This window comes from Oncorhynchus keta, chromosome 35 (genome assembly GCF_023373465.1).
Source record: "Oncorhynchus keta strain PuntledgeMale-10-30-2019 chromosome 35, Oket_V2, whole genome shotgun sequence".
In the NCBI taxonomy this organism is placed as follows: domain Eukaryota; kingdom Metazoa; phylum Chordata; class Actinopteri; order Salmoniformes; family Salmonidae; genus Oncorhynchus; species Oncorhynchus keta.
In genome coordinates, this window is record NC_068455.1 from 30,719,298 (window position 1) to 30,742,970 (window position 23,673).

At 44.1% G+C, this 23,673-nt stretch overlaps 1 protein-coding gene across 2 annotated transcripts in view; it reads left to right on the forward strand.

Moving 5' to 3' along the window:
- Positions 1–23,673, forward strand: part of LOC118369087 (latent-transforming growth factor beta-binding protein 2-like) — a 184,750-nt gene that overhangs the window by 60,358 nt on the left and 100,719 nt on the right. For both annotated transcript variants that reach the window (XM_052496861.1, XM_052496862.1), the window contains exons 4-6: positions 16,309–16,523; positions 17,485–17,661; positions 23,389–23,592. In XM_052496861.1, the coding sequence (XP_052352821.1) occupies positions 16,309–16,523; positions 17,485–17,661; positions 23,389–23,592 (596 nt within the window). The remainder of the gene's footprint in view (positions 1–16,308; positions 16,524–17,484; positions 17,662–23,388; positions 23,593–23,673) is intronic.

The following is a 23,673-nucleotide window of genomic DNA, read 5'->3' on the forward strand; positions in this document are numbered from 1 at the left end:
GCCTTTTGCACACATTGTATATAGACTCCACTTTTTTTTCCTACTGTGTTATTGACTTGTTAATTGTTTACTCCATGTGTAACTCTGTGTTGTCTGTTCACACTGCTATGCTTTATCTTGGCCAGGTCGCAGTTACAAATGAGAACTTGTTCTCAACTAGCCTGCCTGGTTAAATAAAGGTGAAATAAAATTTGACCCAAGTTAAACAATTTAAAGGCAATGTTACCAAATACTAATTGAGTGTATGTAAACTTCTGACCTACTGGGAATGTGATGAAAGAAATTAAAGCTGAAATAAATCATTCTTTCTACTATTATTCTGACATTTCACATTCTCAAAATAAAGCGGTGATCCTAACTGACCTAAGAAAGGGAATTCTTACTAGGATTAAATGTCAGGAATTGTGAGAAACTGAGTTTAAATGTATTTGGCTAAGGTGTATGTAAACTTCCGACTTCAACTGTATGTTTTCTCTCACCCATATACACACAATACCCTATGAAAACAAAGTGAAAACATGTTTTCTGAATTATTTGCTAATTTATTGAAATACAGAAATATCTCATTTACATAGGTATTCAAACCCCCGAGTCAATACTGAGTAAAAATACCTTTGGTGGCGATTACAGCTTTGAGACGTCTTTATCAACTTTGCACATCTGGGTTCGGGAATTTTTTTCCATTCTTCCTTGCAGAATTTCTCAAGCTCTGTTAAGTTAGATGTGGAGCGGCGGTGAACAGCAATCTTCAAGTCTTTCCACTGATTTTCAATGGGATTCAAGTCTGGGTTTTGGCCTGGCCACTCAAGGACAATCATGGTGATCCAGTTGAAACAACGGAATCACTACAAAAGAGACTGAAACACCTACAGTATATGACAGAGAGACACATATGCATCTCAACGCTGTCACTTTGAGCAACTATTTGCACAAGAAATTGATTACATAAGGCCTTAGTATCCAGAAGGCACCCACAATTGGCAGAGAGATTGAGAATTTCTGTGACCAGTGGTGCCAAATTATGAAAAAATTCTAATTTGATCTCATGGCTCTCATGATCCAGGAAATAGCTGTGCAACTGGGTGGAATACGTGAGAAGATACAAGCAGTGAGATTTCAACTGCACTGAGACTTTGGTAGTTATTTTGTCTCATAAATGATAAGATTCCAAATGTGAATGTGTCAAGTATGGGTGAGACGACTGTTCAGACTATGGGTGACACAATGGAGAATGACATTCCCCACAGATCGAATACCCATTTTCGAGTCAAAACCACCATGTAACAATGGCGCCAGAGAAGAAGGCTGATGTGTTACATGTCCCCAACCGATTTAGTTATTTTGTTTGTTTATTTGAGTTGTTTGTAACTTATTGTTTTACTTATTTTGTACATAATGTTGCCCCTACTGACTCTTATGAACTTCTGGACATCAGGACTGCGATACCTCACCACGGACTGGCAGAATCCTTTCTGTCCTTTAACGAGTCTGACGAGCCCGACGCGAATGATATACTGCTTTCTCCGGAACAGGGTCAGATTCCCGTGATTTGCGTGAAGAGGAGGCGGAGAAAAAGGGGCCAGAGGGCGGGCTGCCTTCTGAGAATTCGTAGGCGATCGAATAAACCCCCACTTCCTTCATTTCTGCTAGCAAACTTGCAATCTTTGGAGAATTAAATCGATGACCTATGCAGAGATTAAACTACCAACGGGACATTCAAAGCTGTAATATCTTATGCTTCACGGAGTCGTGACTGAACGATGACACTATCAACATACAGCTGGCTGGTTATGCGCTGTACCGGCAGGATAGAACAGTGGCGGCTGGTAAGACAAGGGGCGGCGGACTATGTATTTTTGTAAATAACAGCTGGTGCACAATATCTAAGGAAGTCTTGAGCTATTGCTCGCCTGAGGTAGAGTATCTCATGATAAGCTGTAGACAACACTATCTACCTAGAGAGTTTTCATCTGTATTAAGACAGCATTGAATGAGCTGTATTCCGCCATAAGCAAACAAGAAAACGCTCACCCAGAGGCAGTGCTCCTAGTTGTAAGGGCTATAATGCAGGGACAAATCCGTTTACCAAATTTCTATCAGCATGTTAAATTTGCAACCAGAGGGAAAAAACTCTGGACCACCTTTACTCCACACACAGAGACACATAGAAAGCTGGCCCTTGCCCTCCATTTGGCAAATCTGACCATAATTCTATCCTTCTGACTCCTGCTTACAAGCAAAAAATGTATCAGGAAGCACCAGTGACGAGATCAATAAAAAAGTGGTCAGATGTTCCGTGATTCCTCCGATGGCATTGAGGAGTACACCACATCAGTCATGGGCTTCATTGATAACTCGATCGATGACGTCATCCCCACAGTGACCGTACGTACATACCCCAACCAGAAGCCATGGATTACAGGCAACATCCACACTGAGCTAAAGGCTAGAGCTGCCACTTTCAAGGAGCGGGACTCTAACCCGGAAGTTTATAAGAAATCCTGCTATGCCCTCCCACAAACCATCAAACAGGCAATGCATCAATACAGGACTAAGATCAAATCGTAATACACCGGCTCTGACTCTCGTCGGATGTGACAGGGCTTGCAAACCATTACAGACTATAATGGGAAGCCCATCCGAGAGTTGCCCAGTGACACGAGCCTACCAGACGAGCTAAACAACTTCTATGCACACTTCGAAGCAAATAACACTGAAACATGCATGAGAGCACCAGCTGTTCCGGAAGCGTGTGTGATCACGCTCTCCGCAACCAATGTGAGTAAGACCTTTAAACAGATCAACATTCACAAGGCCAGACGGATTACTAGGACATGTACTGCGAGCATGCGCTGACCAACTGGCAAGTGTTTTCACTGACATTTTCAACCTCTCTCTGTCCGAGTCTGTAATACCAACATGTTTTAAGCAGACCACCATAGTCCCTGTGCCCAAGAATACTAAGGTAACCTGCCTAAATGACTACCGATCCATAGTACTCACGTCTGTAGCCATGAAGTGCTTTGAAAGGCTGGTCACGGCTCACATCAACACCATTATCCCAGACACCCTAGACCCACTCCAATTTGCATACTGCCCTAACAGATCCACAGATGATGCAATCTCTATTGCACTCCACACTGCCCCTTCCCATCTGGACAAAAGGAACACCAATGTGAGAATGCTATTCATTGACTACAGCTCAACACCATAGTGCCCTCAAAGCTCATCAATAAGTTCAGGACCCTGGGACAGAACACCTCCCTCTGCAACTGGATCCTGGACTTATATAATTTGATATACTGAAGAATATACATAACTGTCTTATGATTTATATTATCTTGTTTGATACACAGGGGCCCCACAAGGGTGCCTGCTCAGTCCCCTCCTGTACTCCCTGTTCACTCATGACTGCACGGCTAGGCACGATTCCAACACCATCATTATGTTTGCCGCTGTTGTGTCATCGGCAAACATAATGATCACAGACAACGACGAGACAGCCTATAGGGAGGAGGTTAGAGACCTGGCCGTGTGGTGCCAGGACAACAACACCTCCCTCAACATGATCATGACAAAGAGATGATTGTGGACTATAGGAAAAAGAGGACCGAGCATTCCCCCATTCTCATCGACGGGGCTGCAGTGGAGCAGGTTGAGAGCTTCAAGTTCCTTGGTGACCACATCACCGACAAACTAACATTGCCCAAGCACACCAAGGCAGTCGTGAAGAGGGCACTACAAAACCTATTCCCCCCCCAGGAGACTTTAAAGATTTTGCATGGGTCCTCAGATGCTCAAAAAGTTTTACAGCTGCACCATCGAGAGCATCTTGACTGGTTGCATCACTGCCTGGTATGGCAAATGCTCTGCCTTCGACCGCAAGGCACTACAGAGGGTAGTGCGAACGACCCAGTACATTACTGAGACCAAGCTTCCTGCCATCCAGTACCTCTATACTAGGCGGTGTCAGAGGAAGGCCATAACAATTGTCAAAGATTCCAGCCACCCTAGTCAGAGACTGTTCTCTCCGCTACCGCACGGCAAGCGGTACCGGAGTGCCAAGTCTAGGTCCAAGAGGCTTGGACATAAGACTCCTGAACATCTAATCAAATGGCTACCCAGACTATTTGCATTGCCTCCCCCCTCTTTTACCATGCTGATACACTCTGTTGTTATCATCTATGCATAGTTAATAACTATACCTAAATGTACATATTACCTCAACTAACTGGTGCCCCAGGAACATTGACTCTGTACTGGTACCCCCCTGTATATAGTTTCACTATTGTTATTTTACTGCTGCTCTTTAATTACTTGTTACTTTTATTTCTTATTCTTATCCGTATTTTTTATTAAACTGCATTGTTGGTTAGGGACTCGTAAGTAAGCATTTCACTGTAAGGTCTACACCTGTTGTATACGGCGCATGTGACTAATACAATTTGATTTGATTAGATATGATTTTGTCTGCCCAGATACTTCTTAAGGATGACGCAGAATATAGTTCCCATGCAGGAACATCAATCAGCGGAAATTCAGAGCGCCACCTATAGTTTTTGATAAAACTCAAACTTTCATTAAAACACACATTCAAGGTATTGAATTAAAGCTACACTCGTTGTGAATCTATCCACCGAGTCAGATTTGTAAAATGCTTTTCGGCGAAAGCATGAGAAGCTATTATCTGATAGCATGCACCGCCAAAATACTGCCACGCCACTTAAAACGACAGATTTTGCGGTAGCCGGCGCTAAACGCAGAAATAAAATATAAAACATTCATTACCTTTGACGAGCTTCTTTCTTGGCACTCCTATATGTCCCATAAACATCACTATTGGGTCTTTTTTTCGATTAAATCGGTCCATATATAGCCTAGATATCGATCTATGAAGACTGTGTAATTAAGGAAAAAACTGAGTTTGATAACGCAACGTCATTTTTTTTAATTAAAAAAGTTGACGATAAACTTTCACAAAACACTTCGAAATACTTTTGTAATGTAACTTTAGGTATTAGTAAACGTTAATAATCTATCAAAATGATTACGGGGCGATGTATATTCAACAGCTCCACGTCCTGATATCATGTCCAAATATTTCTCAACCAAAACATCCGGTCGGAGACCGAAAAAAATGCTCTGCCTTGTGTCCGTTTGACCAAGAAACAAATCCGAGACAAATGACAAGACTGTTGACATCGTGTGGAAGCTGTAGGTATTGCAACCTCGGCCCCATTTAATGTGGTTCACGTTTAACAATGGGTTGAAGTGGCGCATGGATATATTTTCCAGTTTTCAGTGATCAGATTTTCCTGCGCTTTTCGATGAAACGCACGTTCTGTTATAGTTACAGCCGTGATTTAACCAGTTTTAGAAACGTCAGAGTGTTTTCTATCCACACATACTAATCATATGCATATACTATATTCCTGGCATGAGTAGCAGGACACTGAAATGTTGTGCGATTTTTAACAAAAAGCTGCGAAAATGCGCATGATCCATAAGAACAGAGACAAGCGTTGGATGTTTAAGAAATTATTCCACTTTGATAGTGCGTAATGTTGGGCGGAGTTGTGGTGTTGTTAAACCGTGATGACTATGTGAATGAGATCTGGGGACAATTGAACAACATCACTTTCTATCAGAAATTGTCACGTGACCCCACACCACTGTTCAAAGATGAGATCACTGCAAGCTGACGTCTCTTGTGGAAAGTGGAGACGTTCCAATCAGGAACATTATTTATGCTTTACCAAAAATCCACAGACGACTGGATAAGCCACCAAGGAGACCTATTGTGGCCTTCAGCCTCATTGACTGAAAATATCTCTGCTTTTGTAGATTTCGTTCTAAAACCCAATGTGGTGTCACTCCCAGCATATGTACGCGCTTCTACGGACATGATTAACACCCTCAAGACATTGCACAATATCCATGGGGAGATGATTATGGCTTGCTTTGATGTTGAATCACTGTATACTAATATCCCCCACCAGGGAGGCCTAGAAGCCATGGCACACTTTCTTAGTCAACGACCCACTGGTACACTGTCTTAGTCAACAACCCACTGGCACACTGTCTTAGTCAACAACCCACTGGCACACTGTCTTCGTCAACAACCCACTGGCACACTGTCTTAGTCAACAACCCACTGGTACACTGTCTTAGTCAACAACCCACTGGTACACTGTCTTAGTCAACAACCCACTGGCACACTGTCTTAGTCAACAACCCACTGGCACACTGTCTTAGTCAACAACCCACTGGTACACTGTCTTAGTCAACAACCCACTGGCACACTGTCTTAGTCAACAACCCACTGGCACACTGTCTTAGTCAACAACCCACTGGCACACTGTCTTAGTCAACAACCCACTGGTACACTTTCTTAGTCAACGACCCACTGGTACACTGTCTTAGTCAACAACCCACTGGCACACTGTCTTAGTCAACAACCCACTGGCACACTGTCTTAGTCAACAACCCACTGGTACACTGTCTTAGTCAACAACCCACTGGCACACTGTCTTAGTCCACAACCCACTGGCACACTGTCTTAGTCAACGACCCACTGGCACACTGTCTTAGTCAACGACCCACTGGCACACTGTCTTAGTCAACAACCCACTGGCACACTGTCTTAGTCAACAACCCACTGGCACACTGTCTTAGTCAATCACCCACTGGCACACTGTCTTAGTCAACAACCCACTGGCACACTGTCTTAGTCAATCACCCACTGGCACACTGTCTTAGTCAACAACCCACTGGCACACTGTCTTAGTCAACGACCCACTGGCACACTGTCTTAGTCAATGACCCACTGGCACACTGTCTTAGTCAACAACCCACTGGCACACTGTCTTAGTCAACAACCCACTGGCACACTGTCTTAGTCAATCACCCACTGGCACACTGTCTTAGTCAACAACCCACTGGCACACTGTCTTAGTCAACGACCCACTGGCACACTATCTTAGTCAACAACTCACTGGCACACTGTCTTAGTCAACAACCCACTGGCACACTGTCTTAGTCAATCACCCACTGGCACACTGTCTTAGTCAACAACCTACTGACACACTGTCATAGTCAATCACCCACTGGCACACTGTCTTAGTCAACAACCCACTGGCACACTGTCTTAGTCAACAACCCACTGCCAAACTGTCTTAGTCAACAACCCACTGGCACACTGTCTTAGTCAACAATCCACTGGCACACTGTCTTAGTCAACAAACCACTGGCACACTGTCTTTGTCAATCACCCACTGGCATACTGTCTTAGTCAACAACCCACTGGCACACTGTCTTAGTCAACAACCCACAGGCACACTGTCTTAGTCAATCACCCACTGGCACACTGTCTTAGTCAACAAACCACTGGCACACTGTCTTAGTCAACAACCCACTGGCACACTGTCTTAGTCAACAACCCACAGGCACACTGTCTTTGTCAATCACCCACTGGCACACTGTCTTAGTCAACAACCCACTGGCACACTGTCTTAGTCAACAACCCACTGGTACACTGTCTTAGTCAACAACCCACTGGCACACTGTCTTAGTCAACAACCCACTGGTACACTGTCTTAGTCAACAACCCACAGGCACACTGTCTTAGTCAATCACCCACTGGCACACTGTCTTAGTCAACAACCCACTGGCACACTGTCTTAGTCAACAACCCACTGCCACACTGTCTTAGTCAACAACCCACAGGCACACTGTCTTAGTCAACAACCCACTGCCACACTCCCTAGCACTAACTGTATTGTTAGACTTGCTGAGATTGTTCTGACTAAGAACTTTTTTATGTTTGAAAATGACATGTTCATTCAACAGAAGGGAACTGCTATGAGTAGTAAAATGGCACCGAATTATGCCGATCTGTATGTGGGGTTGTTTGAGAAGAATGTGATTTTCAGCCCTAACTATCCATTCTTGCTCCATATCAGACTCTGGAAACGCTTCATTTATGATGTATTCCTTCTATTCCAGGGCACAGTAGAGGAACTTTATCTATTCCACTCCTTCATCAATACAAGCAGTGAACATTTGAAATGCCATTCACCTTTAATGCACATGAAGCAAGTTTTCTGGACATTTTGATTAAGAGGGAGGGGGGCGGGGTATAGCATGGATCTATACAGGAAGCCGACGGACAGGAATTATCAATACAGTCGCATACGCAGGATTTGTAACACACAGAGTGACAATGACAAACAAGCCGACTATCTGGATGAGTGTTTCAGACAGCGGGGTTACCCAGAGGAATGACTGCAGGACGCAAGGGAACGTTATAAAAATATGACCCAGGATGACAGCCTCACGTCCAAACCTCCCCACCATCCTGACCAACACGTTCAATGCTTCCTTCACTTGGTAAACAGTTCAACCACATCATTAAAAAACACAGGCACATCTTGCACACTGATCTACAACTGTAAGAGACGTTTAAAGAACCCCCACGGGTTATCTTCAGACTCGCCCACAACATCAGTCAACTGGTGGGGAGGTCTGATCTTCCACCAGAGCCACATAGGTACCTTTCTAGACAAGTGCTGGACAGTAACTATAGATGTGGCGGATGTACCCAGTGTAACTCTATGAACAAATGCACAATGTTCGTAAAGACCATTAAGATTAAGGGCATCATTATTCTATAAAAAAAAGTCATATACCTGATCAAGTGTATTTGTGGTCTATGCTATGTAGGAAAAACAAAACAAGCTCTGAAAACAAGGATAGCAGAACACAGGAGTAATATCAGGACCCTTGACCAGAGAAACCCTGTGGCTGCGCATTTCATGGAGGCTCGTCACAACATTAGCTCTTTGAGACACATTGGTATCGAACATGGTAAGACTCCTAGCAGGGGGGAGATACTGATCATCTATTGTTGAGAAGAGAATTGTATTGGATTCACCAGTTTTGTACAATGTCTCCTAGAGGTTTGATATCAGACCATTTCTTATATGAATATGGCACTTTGATTTGTCTTGCCTTCCAGTTTACCCACTTGGTCATTTTGTAAATATATATTATTTTCTGGAACTACTACATGTACCCATCTCATTGTTATTACATTATTAGATAAACCATTTGTTTTGGCACCCACCATGCATCATGTCTGCAATGGTCATGTGAAGTGAAATGTGGATATTTTGGTCTGTGAGCACTTTGTTTGTTTGACATGACGAAGATCCGTTTCAGATTGAATCAGTGTCAATAAATCTGTGAATTGGGAGGTTTAACAGTGTACAGGCCTTGTTCTATATCATTCAAGGACTTTCAAATGCTTGTTCTGGAGCCATTGCAGCTTTGCTTTGGCTGTATGCTTGGGATCATTGTTTTGTTGGAACGTACATTTTCAGTCTAAGGTCATTGGCACTCTGGGGTAGGGTCTCATCAAAGATTTGCCTGTATTTGGCTCCATTCATTGTTCCCTCTATCATTACCAGTCTCCCTGTCCTTGCCACTGATACGCATCACTATCCACCACCATGCTTCCCAGTAGTGATGGTGTTAAACAGGTGATGAGCTGTGCCTGGTTTTCTCCAGACATAGTGCTTTGCATTCAGGCCAAAGAGTTGAATGTCTGTCTCATCAGACCACAGAATCTTTTGCCTCATGCTCTTTCACGTGCCTTTTTGCAAACTCCAGGCGTGCTCTCATGTGACTTCATCTCAGGAGTGGCTTCCGTCAGGCTACTCTCCCATGAAGTTCAGAATGGTGTAGTGCTGTAGAAACTGTTGGCCTTCTTGCAGGTTCTCCTCTCTCAGCCAAGGAACTCTGTAGTTCTGTCAATGTAATCACTGGGTTCTTGGCCACCTCTCTGACAACCCACTGCCACACTCCCTAGCACTTCTTGCCCTGTTGTTCAGTTTGGTTGGACGGCCAGCTCTAGGCAGAATCTGGGTAGTTTCATTTTTTTTTCAATTTCCCAATGATGGAGACCACTGTGTTCTTGGAAACTTTCAACACTCTAGAACATGTTTTATACACTTCCCCAGATATATGCTTCATCACAATCTACAGCCAGTTCCTTGGACTTCATGATATAGTTTCTACTCCGACATGCACTGTCAAATGTGGGACCTTATATAGACAGGTGTTTCATTCTAAATCATGTCCAAACAATTGAATTGGCCACAGGTGGACTCCAATCAAGTTGTAGCGATATCTCAAGGATGATCAAAGGAAATTGGATGCACCTGAGCTCAATTTGGAATGTCACAGCAAAGGGGTGTGAATACTTATGTCTCATCAGACCATTATTACGGAGAATCAGACAAACTATTGCTCTCTTTGCCAGTCACGCTCTGTTAAAGGTCCCCAAATCACACACATCACTGGGTCGCTCGTCTTTTAAGATCGCTGCAGCTAGAGACTGGAACGAGATGCAACAAACACTCAAGACTGGAAAGTTTGATCTCAATCTCTTCATTCAAAGACTCAATCATTGACACTCTTACTGACAGTTGTGGTTGCTTTGAGTGATATATTGTTGTCTCTACCTTCTTACCCTTTGTGTTGTTGACTGTGCCCAATAATGTTCGTACCATGTTTTGTGCTGCTACCATGTTCTTCTGCTGCCATGTTGTGTTACTACCATGCTGTGTTGTCATGTGTTGCTGCCTTGCTATGTTGTTGTCTTAGGGCTCTCTTTATGTAGTGTTGTGATGTGTGATGTGTGTTTTGTTATATATATATATATATATATTTTAATAATTGATTTATCCCCCATCCCCACAGCAGGCCTTTTCCCTTTTTGCCTTTTGGTAGGCCATAGTTGCAAATAAGAATTTGTTCTTAACTGACTTACCTAGTTAAATAAAGGTTAAATAAAATAATATTGGCTACTGAGCTTATTCGAGGTTTGTAATTAGCCCAACTCAAATGCTGACAGCACAGGCTTCCCACACAAAGGCAGTGTGGTGGTTTTGTTATTCCACACGGTTTTTCATACTTCTTATAGCTCTGTTTTACACTCGGGCTGATGCCCCCCTGTAAGTCAGACAGGTGCAGATGGATCCAAAGGGAAATCATGAGTGTTTTTCACATAATTGCTGGATGCTAAAAAAATGATCACTTTTTTATTAAATGAACAATGCATTATGTGGGTTGAATGCTGTAACACAGAATAAACCATGAATAAAAGTCCCACGATGGTAGTGACTGTCCATTACTGCTGATCACTTATTAACCATTCACATTACTTTACTGTCAGTTGTTGTGTATATTGCATTTGTTATACTTCATGACTTTACTATTTCATTCCAAGTCATCATCTCATCGTTATAGAGCTGCTGTCTGACAAAATTACTACTTTTTAGTTCTTCAAAGTAAATAAGGAATACTTTTATGAACAACTGTCAATCACTTTGATCATGTATTTTCAGGTAGAGATACCTTGAGAAGCGTCAGCTGTTATCTGTATGCCCTCACAATCAAGCGTTTTTGTCTCTTCCATAGCAGGCGTAAATTATACACAGACCGGACAAGTAGATGGATTATGGTCATTGTAGTTAATTACCATGTTTTATGTGCTAAACCACTTTTTCAGTCAAAAAGCAAGAAATCTACCGCTCAGAATATTTTTAATACATGACTTACATTTTTTAATATTTTTTACATGAACCTAATAAAAATAGTTATGTAAGAAGTAGGTTTGTGCTGTAGGCCTAATACATTACCACAGCATATTGGCTAAATGACTTGCCTGCCAATATTATCAGACCATATAGTATTTCAAAACTCAAGCTTTATTTCAAAACTCGACAAAACTATTTTTCCTGGTCAGATCTCGTTTTTTTCCCCTGAGTTCATAGTTGTCTTGGACACAACATTAGGCTCAGCAAGCAGAGGGAGAGAGCTGCAGAGGGTCTGCCTCTCACATTCCCTGCTCTCTCCTTCCTTTCCTCTGGTGAGACTGACCAGAGAGAGGGGACACCGTCTTTCACCGGATGGCGAAAGCCTCATGCAAAAATTCATGTTGTTCCTTTGACCAGAGAAAATTTTATGAAATATAATATATTAAAATACACGATGGGCTACAGTACTAATAATAATCAATACACAGGGCTATCTACAGTACTACTAATAATAAATACGCAGGGCTATCTACAGTACTACTAATAATAATAAATACGCAGGGCTATCTACAGTACTAATAATAAATACGCAGGGCTATCTACAGTACTACTAATAATAATAAATACGCAGGGCTATCTACAGTACTAATAATAATAAATACACTGGGCTATCTACAGTACTAATAATAATAAATACACTGGGCTATCTACAGTACTAATAATAATAAATACGCAGGGCTATCTATAGTACTGCTAATAACAAACATGCAGGGCTATCTTGTAAGAGTCATGTGTAGGAGACCGGGCAAAGGGAGGACAGGACTTAGAAAACAATCCACAACGACCAGGATCATGGTGTTACCCTGTGAAGGTGGAAGATCAGTTAAAAAATCCACCGACAGGGGCGACCACGGCCGTTGTGGAACGGGTAGAGGTTGTAGCTTACCTCTGGGCAGGTGTCTAGGAGCCTTGCACTGGGCGCACACTGAGCAGGAGGAAACATAAATCCTCAGGTCCTTAGCTAAAGTGGGCCACCAGTACCTCCCATCAAGACAGCGCACCGTCCGACCTATCCCAGGATGAACAGAGGAGGGTGAGGTGTGGGCCCAATAGATCAGTCGGTCGGGGACAGCAGATGGAACGTACAGATGCTCAGCTGGACACTGAGGGGGAGAGGGCTCTGCACGTGAGGCCCGCTCAATGTCCGTGTCCAGCTCCCACACTACCGGCGCCACCAAACACCAAACCGGCATCCTTCTTCTTCACAAAGAATTAACTCGAGGAGACGGGTGAAATGGAGGGCTGAATGTACCCCTGACGCAGGGATTCGGAGACATATGTCTCCATAGACACCGTCTCCGCTTGCAACAGGGGATACACGTGACTCCTGGGAAATGTAGCATCTACCAGGAGATCTATCGCACAATCCCCCCGTCGATGGGGTGGTAATTGAGTCAAATCGGCATATTCTGGGGAATGCGCCCGGTGGAGACCTGTTCTGGACTTTCCACCGTAGTAGCACCAACGGAAACCCCTAAACACCTACCTGAGCGCTCTCGCGACCACCCCATGAGAGCCCTCCGTGGCCAAGAAACAGTGGGGTTATGACAAGCTAACCAGGGTAGGCCAAGCACCACAGAATACGCAGGAGAATAATATTTTCCTTGCGACCCCCCTGCGTTATCATACACAAAGGAGTGGTGGCCTCCCTGATAAACCCTGACCCTAATGGTCGACTATCTAAGGCATGAACAGGGAAGGGCATATCCACAGGAACAATAGGGATCCCTAAACTATGAGCTAAACTTTTATTAAAGAAATTCCCAGCCGCACCTGAATCTACTAGCGCCTTATACTGGGAACGTGGGGAAAATTCAGGAAAGTTACAGAGACAAACATATGTGCAACAGAGAGCTCTGGATGAGAATAGTGCCTACTCACCTGGGGTGACGCCAGAGTGCCCTGCCTGCTGCCTTGATTCCCAGAGGAACCAACCCGGCACCGACCAGAAATGTGACCTCTGCGACCACATATGGTGCTCGAGCGGGAACCCCCTCAGGTCTCCCTGCGCACCATCCCTCCCAACTCCATGGGTACAGGAGAGAGGGTGCAGGACCAATCATTCTCAGCATCACTACTTAGCGTGGCTATGGTTGTGATAGTGCATGCAATGCAACAACAGTGCTTGAAAGAAGGTGTCCATGAGGATTGTCCAGAATATTTTGGTGTCTCATTTGTGCCTGGATCCATTTTGGATCTAATATCCCTAACGGGTTGAAGTTGATCATTTCTTCTTGTCTGCTTGATTTACAGCAGGGTCTCGTTAGATTTAACAGAGAAAGCATGAAGGTATTGTGTTCATGTTTTCAGATGCTTTTGTGCCTGGGATTGGACATCGAGTCTACTGTGCGCAGTTGTGTAGGATCGACTATTGTGCAACACCCAACACTATTCCTATACATTGTTCTGGATATAATGAGAACAAATTACACAGCCTAGTGTGCTTATTCACAATATGATCTGTTAATGAAAAAACATGACAAATGCATTTTGTTTTCCATGTTAGACCTGCAATTTTAAAACAATATACAAGGGGCCGCCAACCTGAACTTGAATTTGGAGCTCAGAAATGTAATTACTAGAATAGGCCTACCTTGACAATCATCTCCTAAATTTGGTGCTAGAAAAGTCCTTGTAATTATTGTAGCCAATTTATAAGTTCTCCTGCTCCTTTATAATTATCCGTGATTTCATTTTTGATCTGTTTTTGTGATGTGACCCCTTTTGTTTGTTTACCGTCGCTTCAATGGAAGGGTGATGATCTATGATCTGTTGCGGTAAAACCACGCGTGGTTATTATTAGGACGACAACATCTAATGTTGGCTTCGACTGGACTTTCCATACAAATCCTTCCAATAAAAAGAGAACCTGGTTTTTGGTCACTTTCTCATTATAAAAACAGCAACGGCGAGATTGAAATGGTGAGATGAATGATACCGCGCTATTCACTACTTTATTATGTGTGTCGGCCACATACGCTACAGAACAATCGCCATTCATGCATCCAATCTATTTCGGCATTGTCCACATTATTCTGAAATATTTTAGAATCTAATAATAATGTGAATATCAATACATTAGCAAGGCCTAGAAAATGACATCTCGAGCATGCAAGCTAACTCCCTTTTACATCAAAAACATCACAGGAGGCACATCACAGGAGGCCCCTAATATCTAACAGGTACTGTACACATATATACAGTGCACTCAGAAAGTATTCATAACCCTTGACTTATTCCACGTTTTGTTGTGTTACATCCTGAATTCAAAATGGCTTCAATTCAACAACAACAAAATCTCACTCATCTACACACGATACCCCATAATGACAATGTGAAAACGGGTTTTTATAATGTTTTACAAATGTATTGAAAATTAAATACAGAGATATCTCATTTACATGAGTATTCACACCCCTGTTAGAATCACCTTTGCCAGCGATTACAGCTGAGAGTCTCAATTTTCTTTTTTATTATTCTTCTTCAAGTTCTTGTCAATTTCGTTGTTGATAATTGCTAGACAGCCGTTTTCAAGTCTTGCCATAGATTTTGAAGCTGACTTATATCAAAACTGTAACTAGGCCACTCGGTAACATTCGATGCCGTCTTGGTAAGCAACTTCAGTGTATATTTTGGCCTTGTATTTTAGGTTATTGTCCTGTTGAAAGGTGAATTTGTCTGAACCAGGTTCAGACTGAACCAGGTTTTCATCTAGGATTTTGCCTGTGCTTAGCTCTATTCCGTTTATTTTTAGTCCTTGCCGATGACAAGCATACCGATTCTATAAAATATGAAGAGTAGTTCTAAGTGATGTGTTGTGATAGATGTGTGGGATACAAAGATGAGGTAGTCATTCAAAAATCATGTTAAACACTATTATTGCTCACAGGGAGTCCATGCAACTTATTATGTGACTTGTTAAGCACATTATTAGTCCTGAACTTATTTAGGCTTGTCATTACAAAGGGGTTGAACACTTATTTACTCAAGACATGTCAGCTTTTCATTTGTTATTCATTTGTAAACATTTAGGCTAGTTACACAACAACATTTGGAAAAAGTCACGGGGTGTGAATCCTTTCTGGAGGCACTGTATTTGTCCGTAAATGTACATAGTGAACTCGTACACATTGTAAATACGTAAATAGATATTTACTAGTCTAATATTTCAGACAATGACCTACTGCTTGCATGTCAAAATCAGACTGGGAAGAAGTGACGTTTCGCGATCTCCCCCTATCTGCAAGCGTGTAGCCGACTAATAGAAATACATAAACATTGAATACATATTTCTGCAGTGGCAAGTGGAAACATAACCAACTCTGCTACACACATGCTGCCCTGACTTGCAACAGATGTGAGTAAGTGGATCACTATAGGGCCTAAGTACGATATGATATTCTTGATTCAATTATATTAAAAAAACATGGAATCTCATCTATAAAATAAACTAAGTAATGCTATGACCTAAGACAGACATAATGCTGTTTGTCTTTCACACTCTCTCAGACATGTGGTGTTAGGTTTAACATGTTGACCATGTGTAAGTGGATTATACGCTGGTTTTCTGTATGTTGGTCGTGTATGTTTAGTGACTGTTGTCGAGGGAGAGGTTTGAAGAGTCTGGTGTCATCTGTCTCGTTACCAGGACCCAGGTGAAGCGAGGACCAGCTGACTCATCGTCTCCTCAGCAGACTGGGACGTCTCGCACCGTCAAGCGATACCCATCGTCCACTGGACCCATCACATCCAACGCTCTGCCTAATGGGAACGGACATGACATTGGGAACGCCAATGGACACTCAAGTAACAGCCACAGACCCACCACCAATGGCCACGCCAACAATGCAGTGGCGCCAGCAGGTAATGACCAGAATAAATGTTTCACCCAAGATGATACAACTGTTCTTTATTGCTTTATTGCCCTGGTTTGACAAAAAAGAAGGGGAAAAAAGAAGAAAAATGACATGTATGACACACACAGTGAGTTTCTGTCTTCACTAAATGTAACATTAGATTTGGGGGGAAAAGTGTTGTTGGCTCTGTCCCAGGCTCCTCTCTTCTCCCTCCCTCCCCTCCCTGTGGTTTTCATCACACGAGCGACAGACGTTTGATATCCCAGCCGTGTGCCTGGGGGGGTTAGCCGTCTCCACCTTATGCTCTGGAGCGTCTCCAGTGTGCAGACACAGGACAGCCCTGCTCCCTCTCTGTAGACCCAGAGAGGGAGGTGGGAGGAGGGGGTAGGCACCACGGTCCTCACTGTCACCTTGGATCCATGACAGGTCACACCCGACAGACCCCCCCACCACCAGAAACCTCCAAAAACAAAACCTTTTAATGACCTACTCCTCTCCCCTCCAACCCTCTCAGAACAGAACAGTGCCCTCTGTAAAGCTGTCTGCTGTCCAAGTTTCTCTTGTTTTTCCATCCTACCAGGGCAACGGGTGTTGAACAGCTTCCCACCATTACACAAGGTTTACTCACACATCTAGAACACCTTATCCCAATGACAAAGGCTTCGAGGCCAGCCCCCATGCTTAACTAGATCCCCCCCCATCCACCCACCCCTCCACAGGCATGCCCAGTGACACATCCTCCTTTCAGCTGCACCGTGCCATTGCCCAGACACTGGCACACACACTCACGCATAAACACACACACACGTCCAAACACACTCAAACTCATATAAACCTCCCCTTCTGCTGGGCTGACGAGGCAGCAGGTCCGGGGATTGTGTCTGTCTGTCGTCCATTAAAGATGCAGCTCTTCTCCAGAGCAGCGCTGCTCCTGTTCACCCAGGTCTCTGTGTGTCTTTGTGCTCCAGGGGCCAACCTCACTTCCAGCCTTGACCGCATCAAGATTGTCTTCACCCCCATGGTGTGTCGGAGGGTGTGCAGCGGCGGCCGCTGCTACAACAGCTGTGAGAAGGGTGACACCACCACCGTCTACAGTGAGAACCAGCAGCAGCATCAGCCGGCAAAGACCCAGGGCTTCAGACTCTGTGAGTGTTCCCCCTTTTTAATTCTCATTCTCCTTCTCTCACTCCACCCATTTCTCTTCCTACGCTGTCTGAATGTAGTCCAGAGGTGAGAGGGGGAAAGAGGGGCTCCTGATAGATAAACCCATTCCCACTGTGGAGCTGTCTGAATGTAGTCCAGAGGTGAGAGGGGGAAAGAGGGGCTCCTGATAGATAAACCCATTCCCACTGTGGAGCTGTCTGAATGTAGTCCAGAGGTGAGAGGGGGAAAGAGGGGCTCCTGATAGATAAACCCATTCCCACTGTGGAGCTGTCTGAATGTAGTCCAGAGGTGAGAGGGGGAAAGAGGGGCTCCTGATAGATAAACCCATTCCCACTGTGGAGCTGTCTGAATGTAGTCCAGAGGTGAGAGGGGGAAAGAGGGGCTCCTGATAGATAAACCCATTCCCACTGTGGAGCTGTCTGAATGTAGTCCAGAGGTGAGAGGGGGAAAGAGGGGCTCCTGATAGATAAACCCATTCCCACTGTGGAGCTGTCTGAATGTAGTCCAGAGGTGAGATTATATGCCTGGGAGCAGTGTGAAAGAGAGAGAGGGATAGAGGGAGGGAGAGAGAGAGAGGGGTAGAGGGAGGGAGAGAGAGGTGACAGAGTGGGGGAGATTATATGCCTGGGAGCAGTGTGAAAGAGAGAGAGGGATAGAGGGAGGGAGAGAGAGAGAGGGGTAGAGGGAGGGAGAGAGAGAAAGGGGAGAGCAGATTAAGAGCAGGTCTCCCTCCCTTCGTGTCGCAGGACTCGGTGGAGGCTAACCACACACGTGGAAGCACCGCTCTCACGCTCCCAACAGTTAGCCCGGTCTCTTTGTGGTTTACACCTCCACGGTTAACCATTTAATGTGCTCACTGGGATATGTGGAGAGAGACAAAGAGAAAGGGAGAGAGAGGGAGTTGCAGAGTGAATAGGATTTTATAGGGATTACATTAAAGCTGCTATTTATCCGTGGGCTTTGCTACAAACTCACACAGGAGAGCAGTCTCCCTCTCTGCCTCTCCATGTGGGGGAGAACAATAACCAATACTGGGGGCCCGGCCCTGTTTCCCTAGTGTTCCCCTCAGCCCTTACCATACAGCTAAGGCTTACAGTAATCACTCAAACTGATTAAAAGTGAAGGGTGCCCATACCACACACACACATGAACACAGGCTGCCGCCGCCCCACACTTAACACACTAAACTCCTCATGGGAGGAACTGGCTGAGTTATGAATAGATAAACAGGTTGTTTTGTAGATTTATGCTCCCATTATTAGGTTTTTGGAAAATGTAAAGCTACTCCAAACACAATGACTTGGCAGAGTCGTTGCACAACAATGCATTTCTGGCACTTCTGGGTGATCCTGAGAAGCAGTTTATTTTTATGCCCGATTTTATTTTAAAGAAATCTCTGATCATTAAAACAGCTGTAAAAAAGACTCCGTTAAAGGAAATGACTCAATATTCAAGCTGGCATTTTGTTGTTGCGGAAGTGCGTGTAGACAGCAAACAGTTATGTCATGTTGTTGTTATGTTCCCAACGTGGGGCAGTAAAAACTGGGTGGATTGCATCATTCCACTTTTGGGCTCCCTGGATTCACAACATTGAACAGTTATTCTAAACCCTGACATTACTCAGACAAGTGACTTAGAGAAACCCTTCAACAAGGCATGTTAAAGGCAGATGGGGCTGGTGCTGGGGATGTGTGAGTGTGTGGCACGGACATGAGTACTATCTTCCTGTCTGTCTGGTGTCTGAATAGATGTGTGATGGGAGGTAGAGGGTGGATGAGAAAAAAGGTCAGGTTGATGTCTAGGAATAATTCCTGCCCCATGCTGAGGTGAGTTAGGTGAGGCTGAGACAACACTCTGAGGCGAGTCTGAGTCTGAGTCTGAGACTGAGGCCAATGCCGAGACAACACTCTGAGACGAGACTGAGTCTGAGGCAGAGACTGAGACAACACTCTGAGGCGAGACTGACATGAGACTGAGGCCGAGGCTGAGACAACACTCTGAGGCCAGTCTGTGTATGAGGCCGAGGATGAGACAACACTCTGAGGTGAGGCTCAATCTGAGACTGAGGCAGAGACTGAGACAACACTCTGAGGCGAGGCTGAGACAACACTCTGAGGCAAGGCTGAGACAACACTCTGAGGTGAGGCTGAGTCTGAGACTGAGGCAGAGACTGAGACAACACTCTGAGGCGAGGCTGAGACAACACTCTGAGGCAAGGCTGAGACAACACTCTGAGGTGAGACTGAGTCTGAGCCTGAGACTGAGGCCAAGGCTGAGACAACACTCTGAGGCGAGAATGAGTATGAGACCGAGGCTGAGACAACACTCTGAGGCCAAGACTGAGACAACACTCTGAGGCGAGTCTTGGATTGAGGCCGAGGATGAGACAACACTCTGAGACGAGACTGAGTCTGAGGCCGGGGCTGAGACAACACTCTGAGGCCGAGACTAAGATAACACTCTGAGGCGAGTCTGAGTCTGAGACTGATGCCAAGACTGAGACAACACTCTGAGGCGAGTCTTGGATTGAGGCCATGACTGAGACAACACTCTGAGGCGAGTCTGGGACTGAGGCCAAGACGGAGACAACACTCTGAGTCGAGGCTGAGTATGAGCCTGAGACAACACTCTGAGGCTGAGACTGGGGCCGAGGCTGAGACTGAGGCTGTTCAGGCCTGTGCAGGGCTGCTCCCCAGATTGTTAAGAATTAATGGCCCTTTGTAGCTGATAATTTAGCCAGCATGTGTAATCACAGGGGGGCTTCCTGTGGGCCTGAACACTGGCTCCATGTCCCCCTCTTTCTCCACCACTCTCTTTCCTTCTCTCTCTCTCTCTCTCTCTCTCTCTCTCTCTCCCTCTCTCTCTCTCTCTCTCTCTCTCCACCACTTTTTTTTACAGCCAGACTATCATGCCACAGCCCTCCAAGATTTGCTCACACCCGGAGTCTGTCTGTCTGTCTGTCTGTCTGTCTGTCTGTCTGTCTGTCTGTCTGTCTGTCTGTCTGTCTGTCTGTCTGTCTGTCTGTCTGTCTGTGACAAGGGTTAATAGCGCCACAACATGATTGGGTCCGAAGCCTTTAATGCCACAGATACAACTGTCTTTCATCTGCTGTTTTAGAAACCTGCCTCATCACAGGGGTCACGATAACGGCATCCAAATATGCATTATAAAAAAAGGCACAGATATTTTCTCTTTTTTGCCTTTAGAAGATTCCCTTTTATTGTGCCAGGCTGTTATCGATTTCTCATTTTCCAGGCTTTGAAGTTTGAGTCAGTTGAGGTTAAGGTTTGAACGTCTCTGTAGATCCTGATATAGAGCAGGTATGTAGGACACTGGCACCTCTGCCAAGAGATAAGCAGAATGAAAGGCTGTGAAAGCAACCTGTCAAACACCAGCTGCTTTTCCTTCTAGAGGAGCCCGTCATCACTACTGGAAGATTGCAGGGCGTAAATCAAACTATATGCAAAGACAATGTCAGCTAGGGATTCAATAGTCTTAAGTGCTTAAGAACCAATTGCTGCACTCCATTGAAATTCTAACCAAGCTGTTATTTTGGTATGTGAGATTTCTTTTCTCTTGTATTCCAGTGTTTCCCCTATTTGCATTTAGCAGCGATGCACCGCCATCACTGCAATTTAATATATATATATATATATATATATATATATATATATATATATACGATGCCTTCAGAAAGCATACACACCCCTTGACTTTTTCCGCATTTTGCTGTGGCCTGAATTTTAAATGGATAAAAAACTAAATGTCACTGATCTACACACAATACCCTATAATGTCAAAGTGGAATTATGTTTTTTGAAAATAAAAGCTGAAATGTCTTGAGTGAATAAGTAATGAACCCCTTTGTTATGGCAAGCCTAAATAAGTACCACGCTCCATATTTTTAAGCATAGTGGTGGCTGCGTGGGTATGTTTGTATTCATTCAGAACTGGGGAGTTTTTCAGGATAAAAAATGGCGCCAAGGACAGGCAAAATCATTGAGGAAAACCTGGTTCAGACAAGACACTGGGAGATGAATTCACCTTTCAGCAGGACAATAACATAAAACACAAGGCCAAATCTACACTGGAGTTGCTTACCATGAAGACATGGAGTGGCCGAGTTACAGTTCTGACTGATATCTCCTTGAAAATCTATGTCAAGACCTGAAACTGTTTGTCTAGCAATGAGCAAATTGGCAAATGTTGCCCAATCCAGTTGTGGAAAGCTCTTAGAGACTTACCCAGAAAGACTCACAACTATAATTGCTGCCAAATGTGCTTCAACAAACTATTTACTCAGGGGTGTGAATACTTATGTAAATGAGGTATTTCTGTATTTCATTTTCAATATATGTGCAAACATGTCTAAAAACGTGTTTTCCCTTTGTCATTATGGGGTATTTTTTAAATAATGTGTCAGCCATAGTCATTTCACGTCTCGCAAGGCGCATGTGTCTCTCTGCAACTTAATTGGTGGCTCGCTGCAATAATCTCAATGAATGTGTTGTGCAAGTTGATTTCCTCAGTCAGCTGAATGCACCGCTTAATTCGTTTATAGAACTGTGGTTACGTAAGTAACCTTCAATATCCACTATTAGCTGCTGGGACAAATGGAGTGGTAATATTCATGTGAATTTGGCTATAGCTTTTGAACAGTTCAAGCTATTTAGCGAATTGAACCACATTCCTGAATGCCAATACTTTCAGGAACGCGTCCATGTACGACGTTCACAAACTCGTTAGAAGGGAGGGTAGTGAATCTGTATGACTGGGGAAATGAATTGATTAAAGCATACTTCCTTCAAAAAGCATATACTTCCTTCAAAAAGCATATACTTCCTTCAAAAAGCATATACTTCCTTCAAAAAGCATATACTTCCTTCAAAAAGCATATACTTCCTTCAAAAAGCATATACTTCCTTCAAAAAGCATATACTTCCTTCAAAAAGCATATACTTCCTTCAAAAAGCATATACTTCCTTCAAAAAGCATATACTTCCGGCAAAACTGAAATGTGACATGACCTGATTTGACTTATCTTTGTGCTATATCTTTCATTGAGATAATGGCAATAAGGCCCGATTCAAAAGATTAAATAAATACTTTTTACACATTTGTTTCTGTGATAGTGTCCTACATTAGAGATTGAAACAGTTTGACCATCCGTGCTAATAGTATCTTAAGTATTGTGTCTGAATCAATTTAAAATCATGTATGACTCAGTTTAAAGTCGTGACCCCCTAACCCACCTTATTAGTGATATGTCATGCAAAATTCATACCAACTGTATTTCTGCCTGCTTGAACACCGAATAGCTCAGATACTCCTGAAAACAGGAAATGACCCCAGGAATCGATAGAACATCGCTCAGAGCTGTACAAAAACAATATAACATTTAAAATGGGTGAATCTTCTCTTTAATAGGGAGAGGTTATATTTGAAGTGTGTTTTACCTCAGGGTGAAGTTGGAGCTTCATAAACCCATGTCAAATGAGGTTTCTGCTAGTGAATGTGGTGACGGTTATGTGAGCAACAGGAAAGTAGTTGTCCATATGAAGTCTCAGTCTACACTACCTATTGGAATTGTCTCTCCTGCTTCTCATTATGTGTATGGGCCCCAGTATATGAGGACGCATAAATCAACTTAATTCAATCTGGCGGTTCCTTACACTAACAAACCTCCCCCCTTCCTCTCTCCCCTGCAGTCTTCTGTCAGATCCCCTGTCTGAACGGCGGGCGCTGCATTGGCAGGGACCAGTGCTGGTGCCCAACAAACTCCACGGGGAAGTTCTGCCACCTCCCAGCCCCCCCTCCTGCCCGACCCACCCTCAGCAGGAAGGACGGCAGCCTGGCCGGACACAACTCGTCCTCCCACTCCATGTACACCCTGCCGCTGTCCAATCAACAAGGTGATCACCTAGCCGTCTGGCTGGGTGGGACACAGGAACACAGTCTCTGGCCAGGTCTCCAGGACCTCCCCCAGCTAGGCC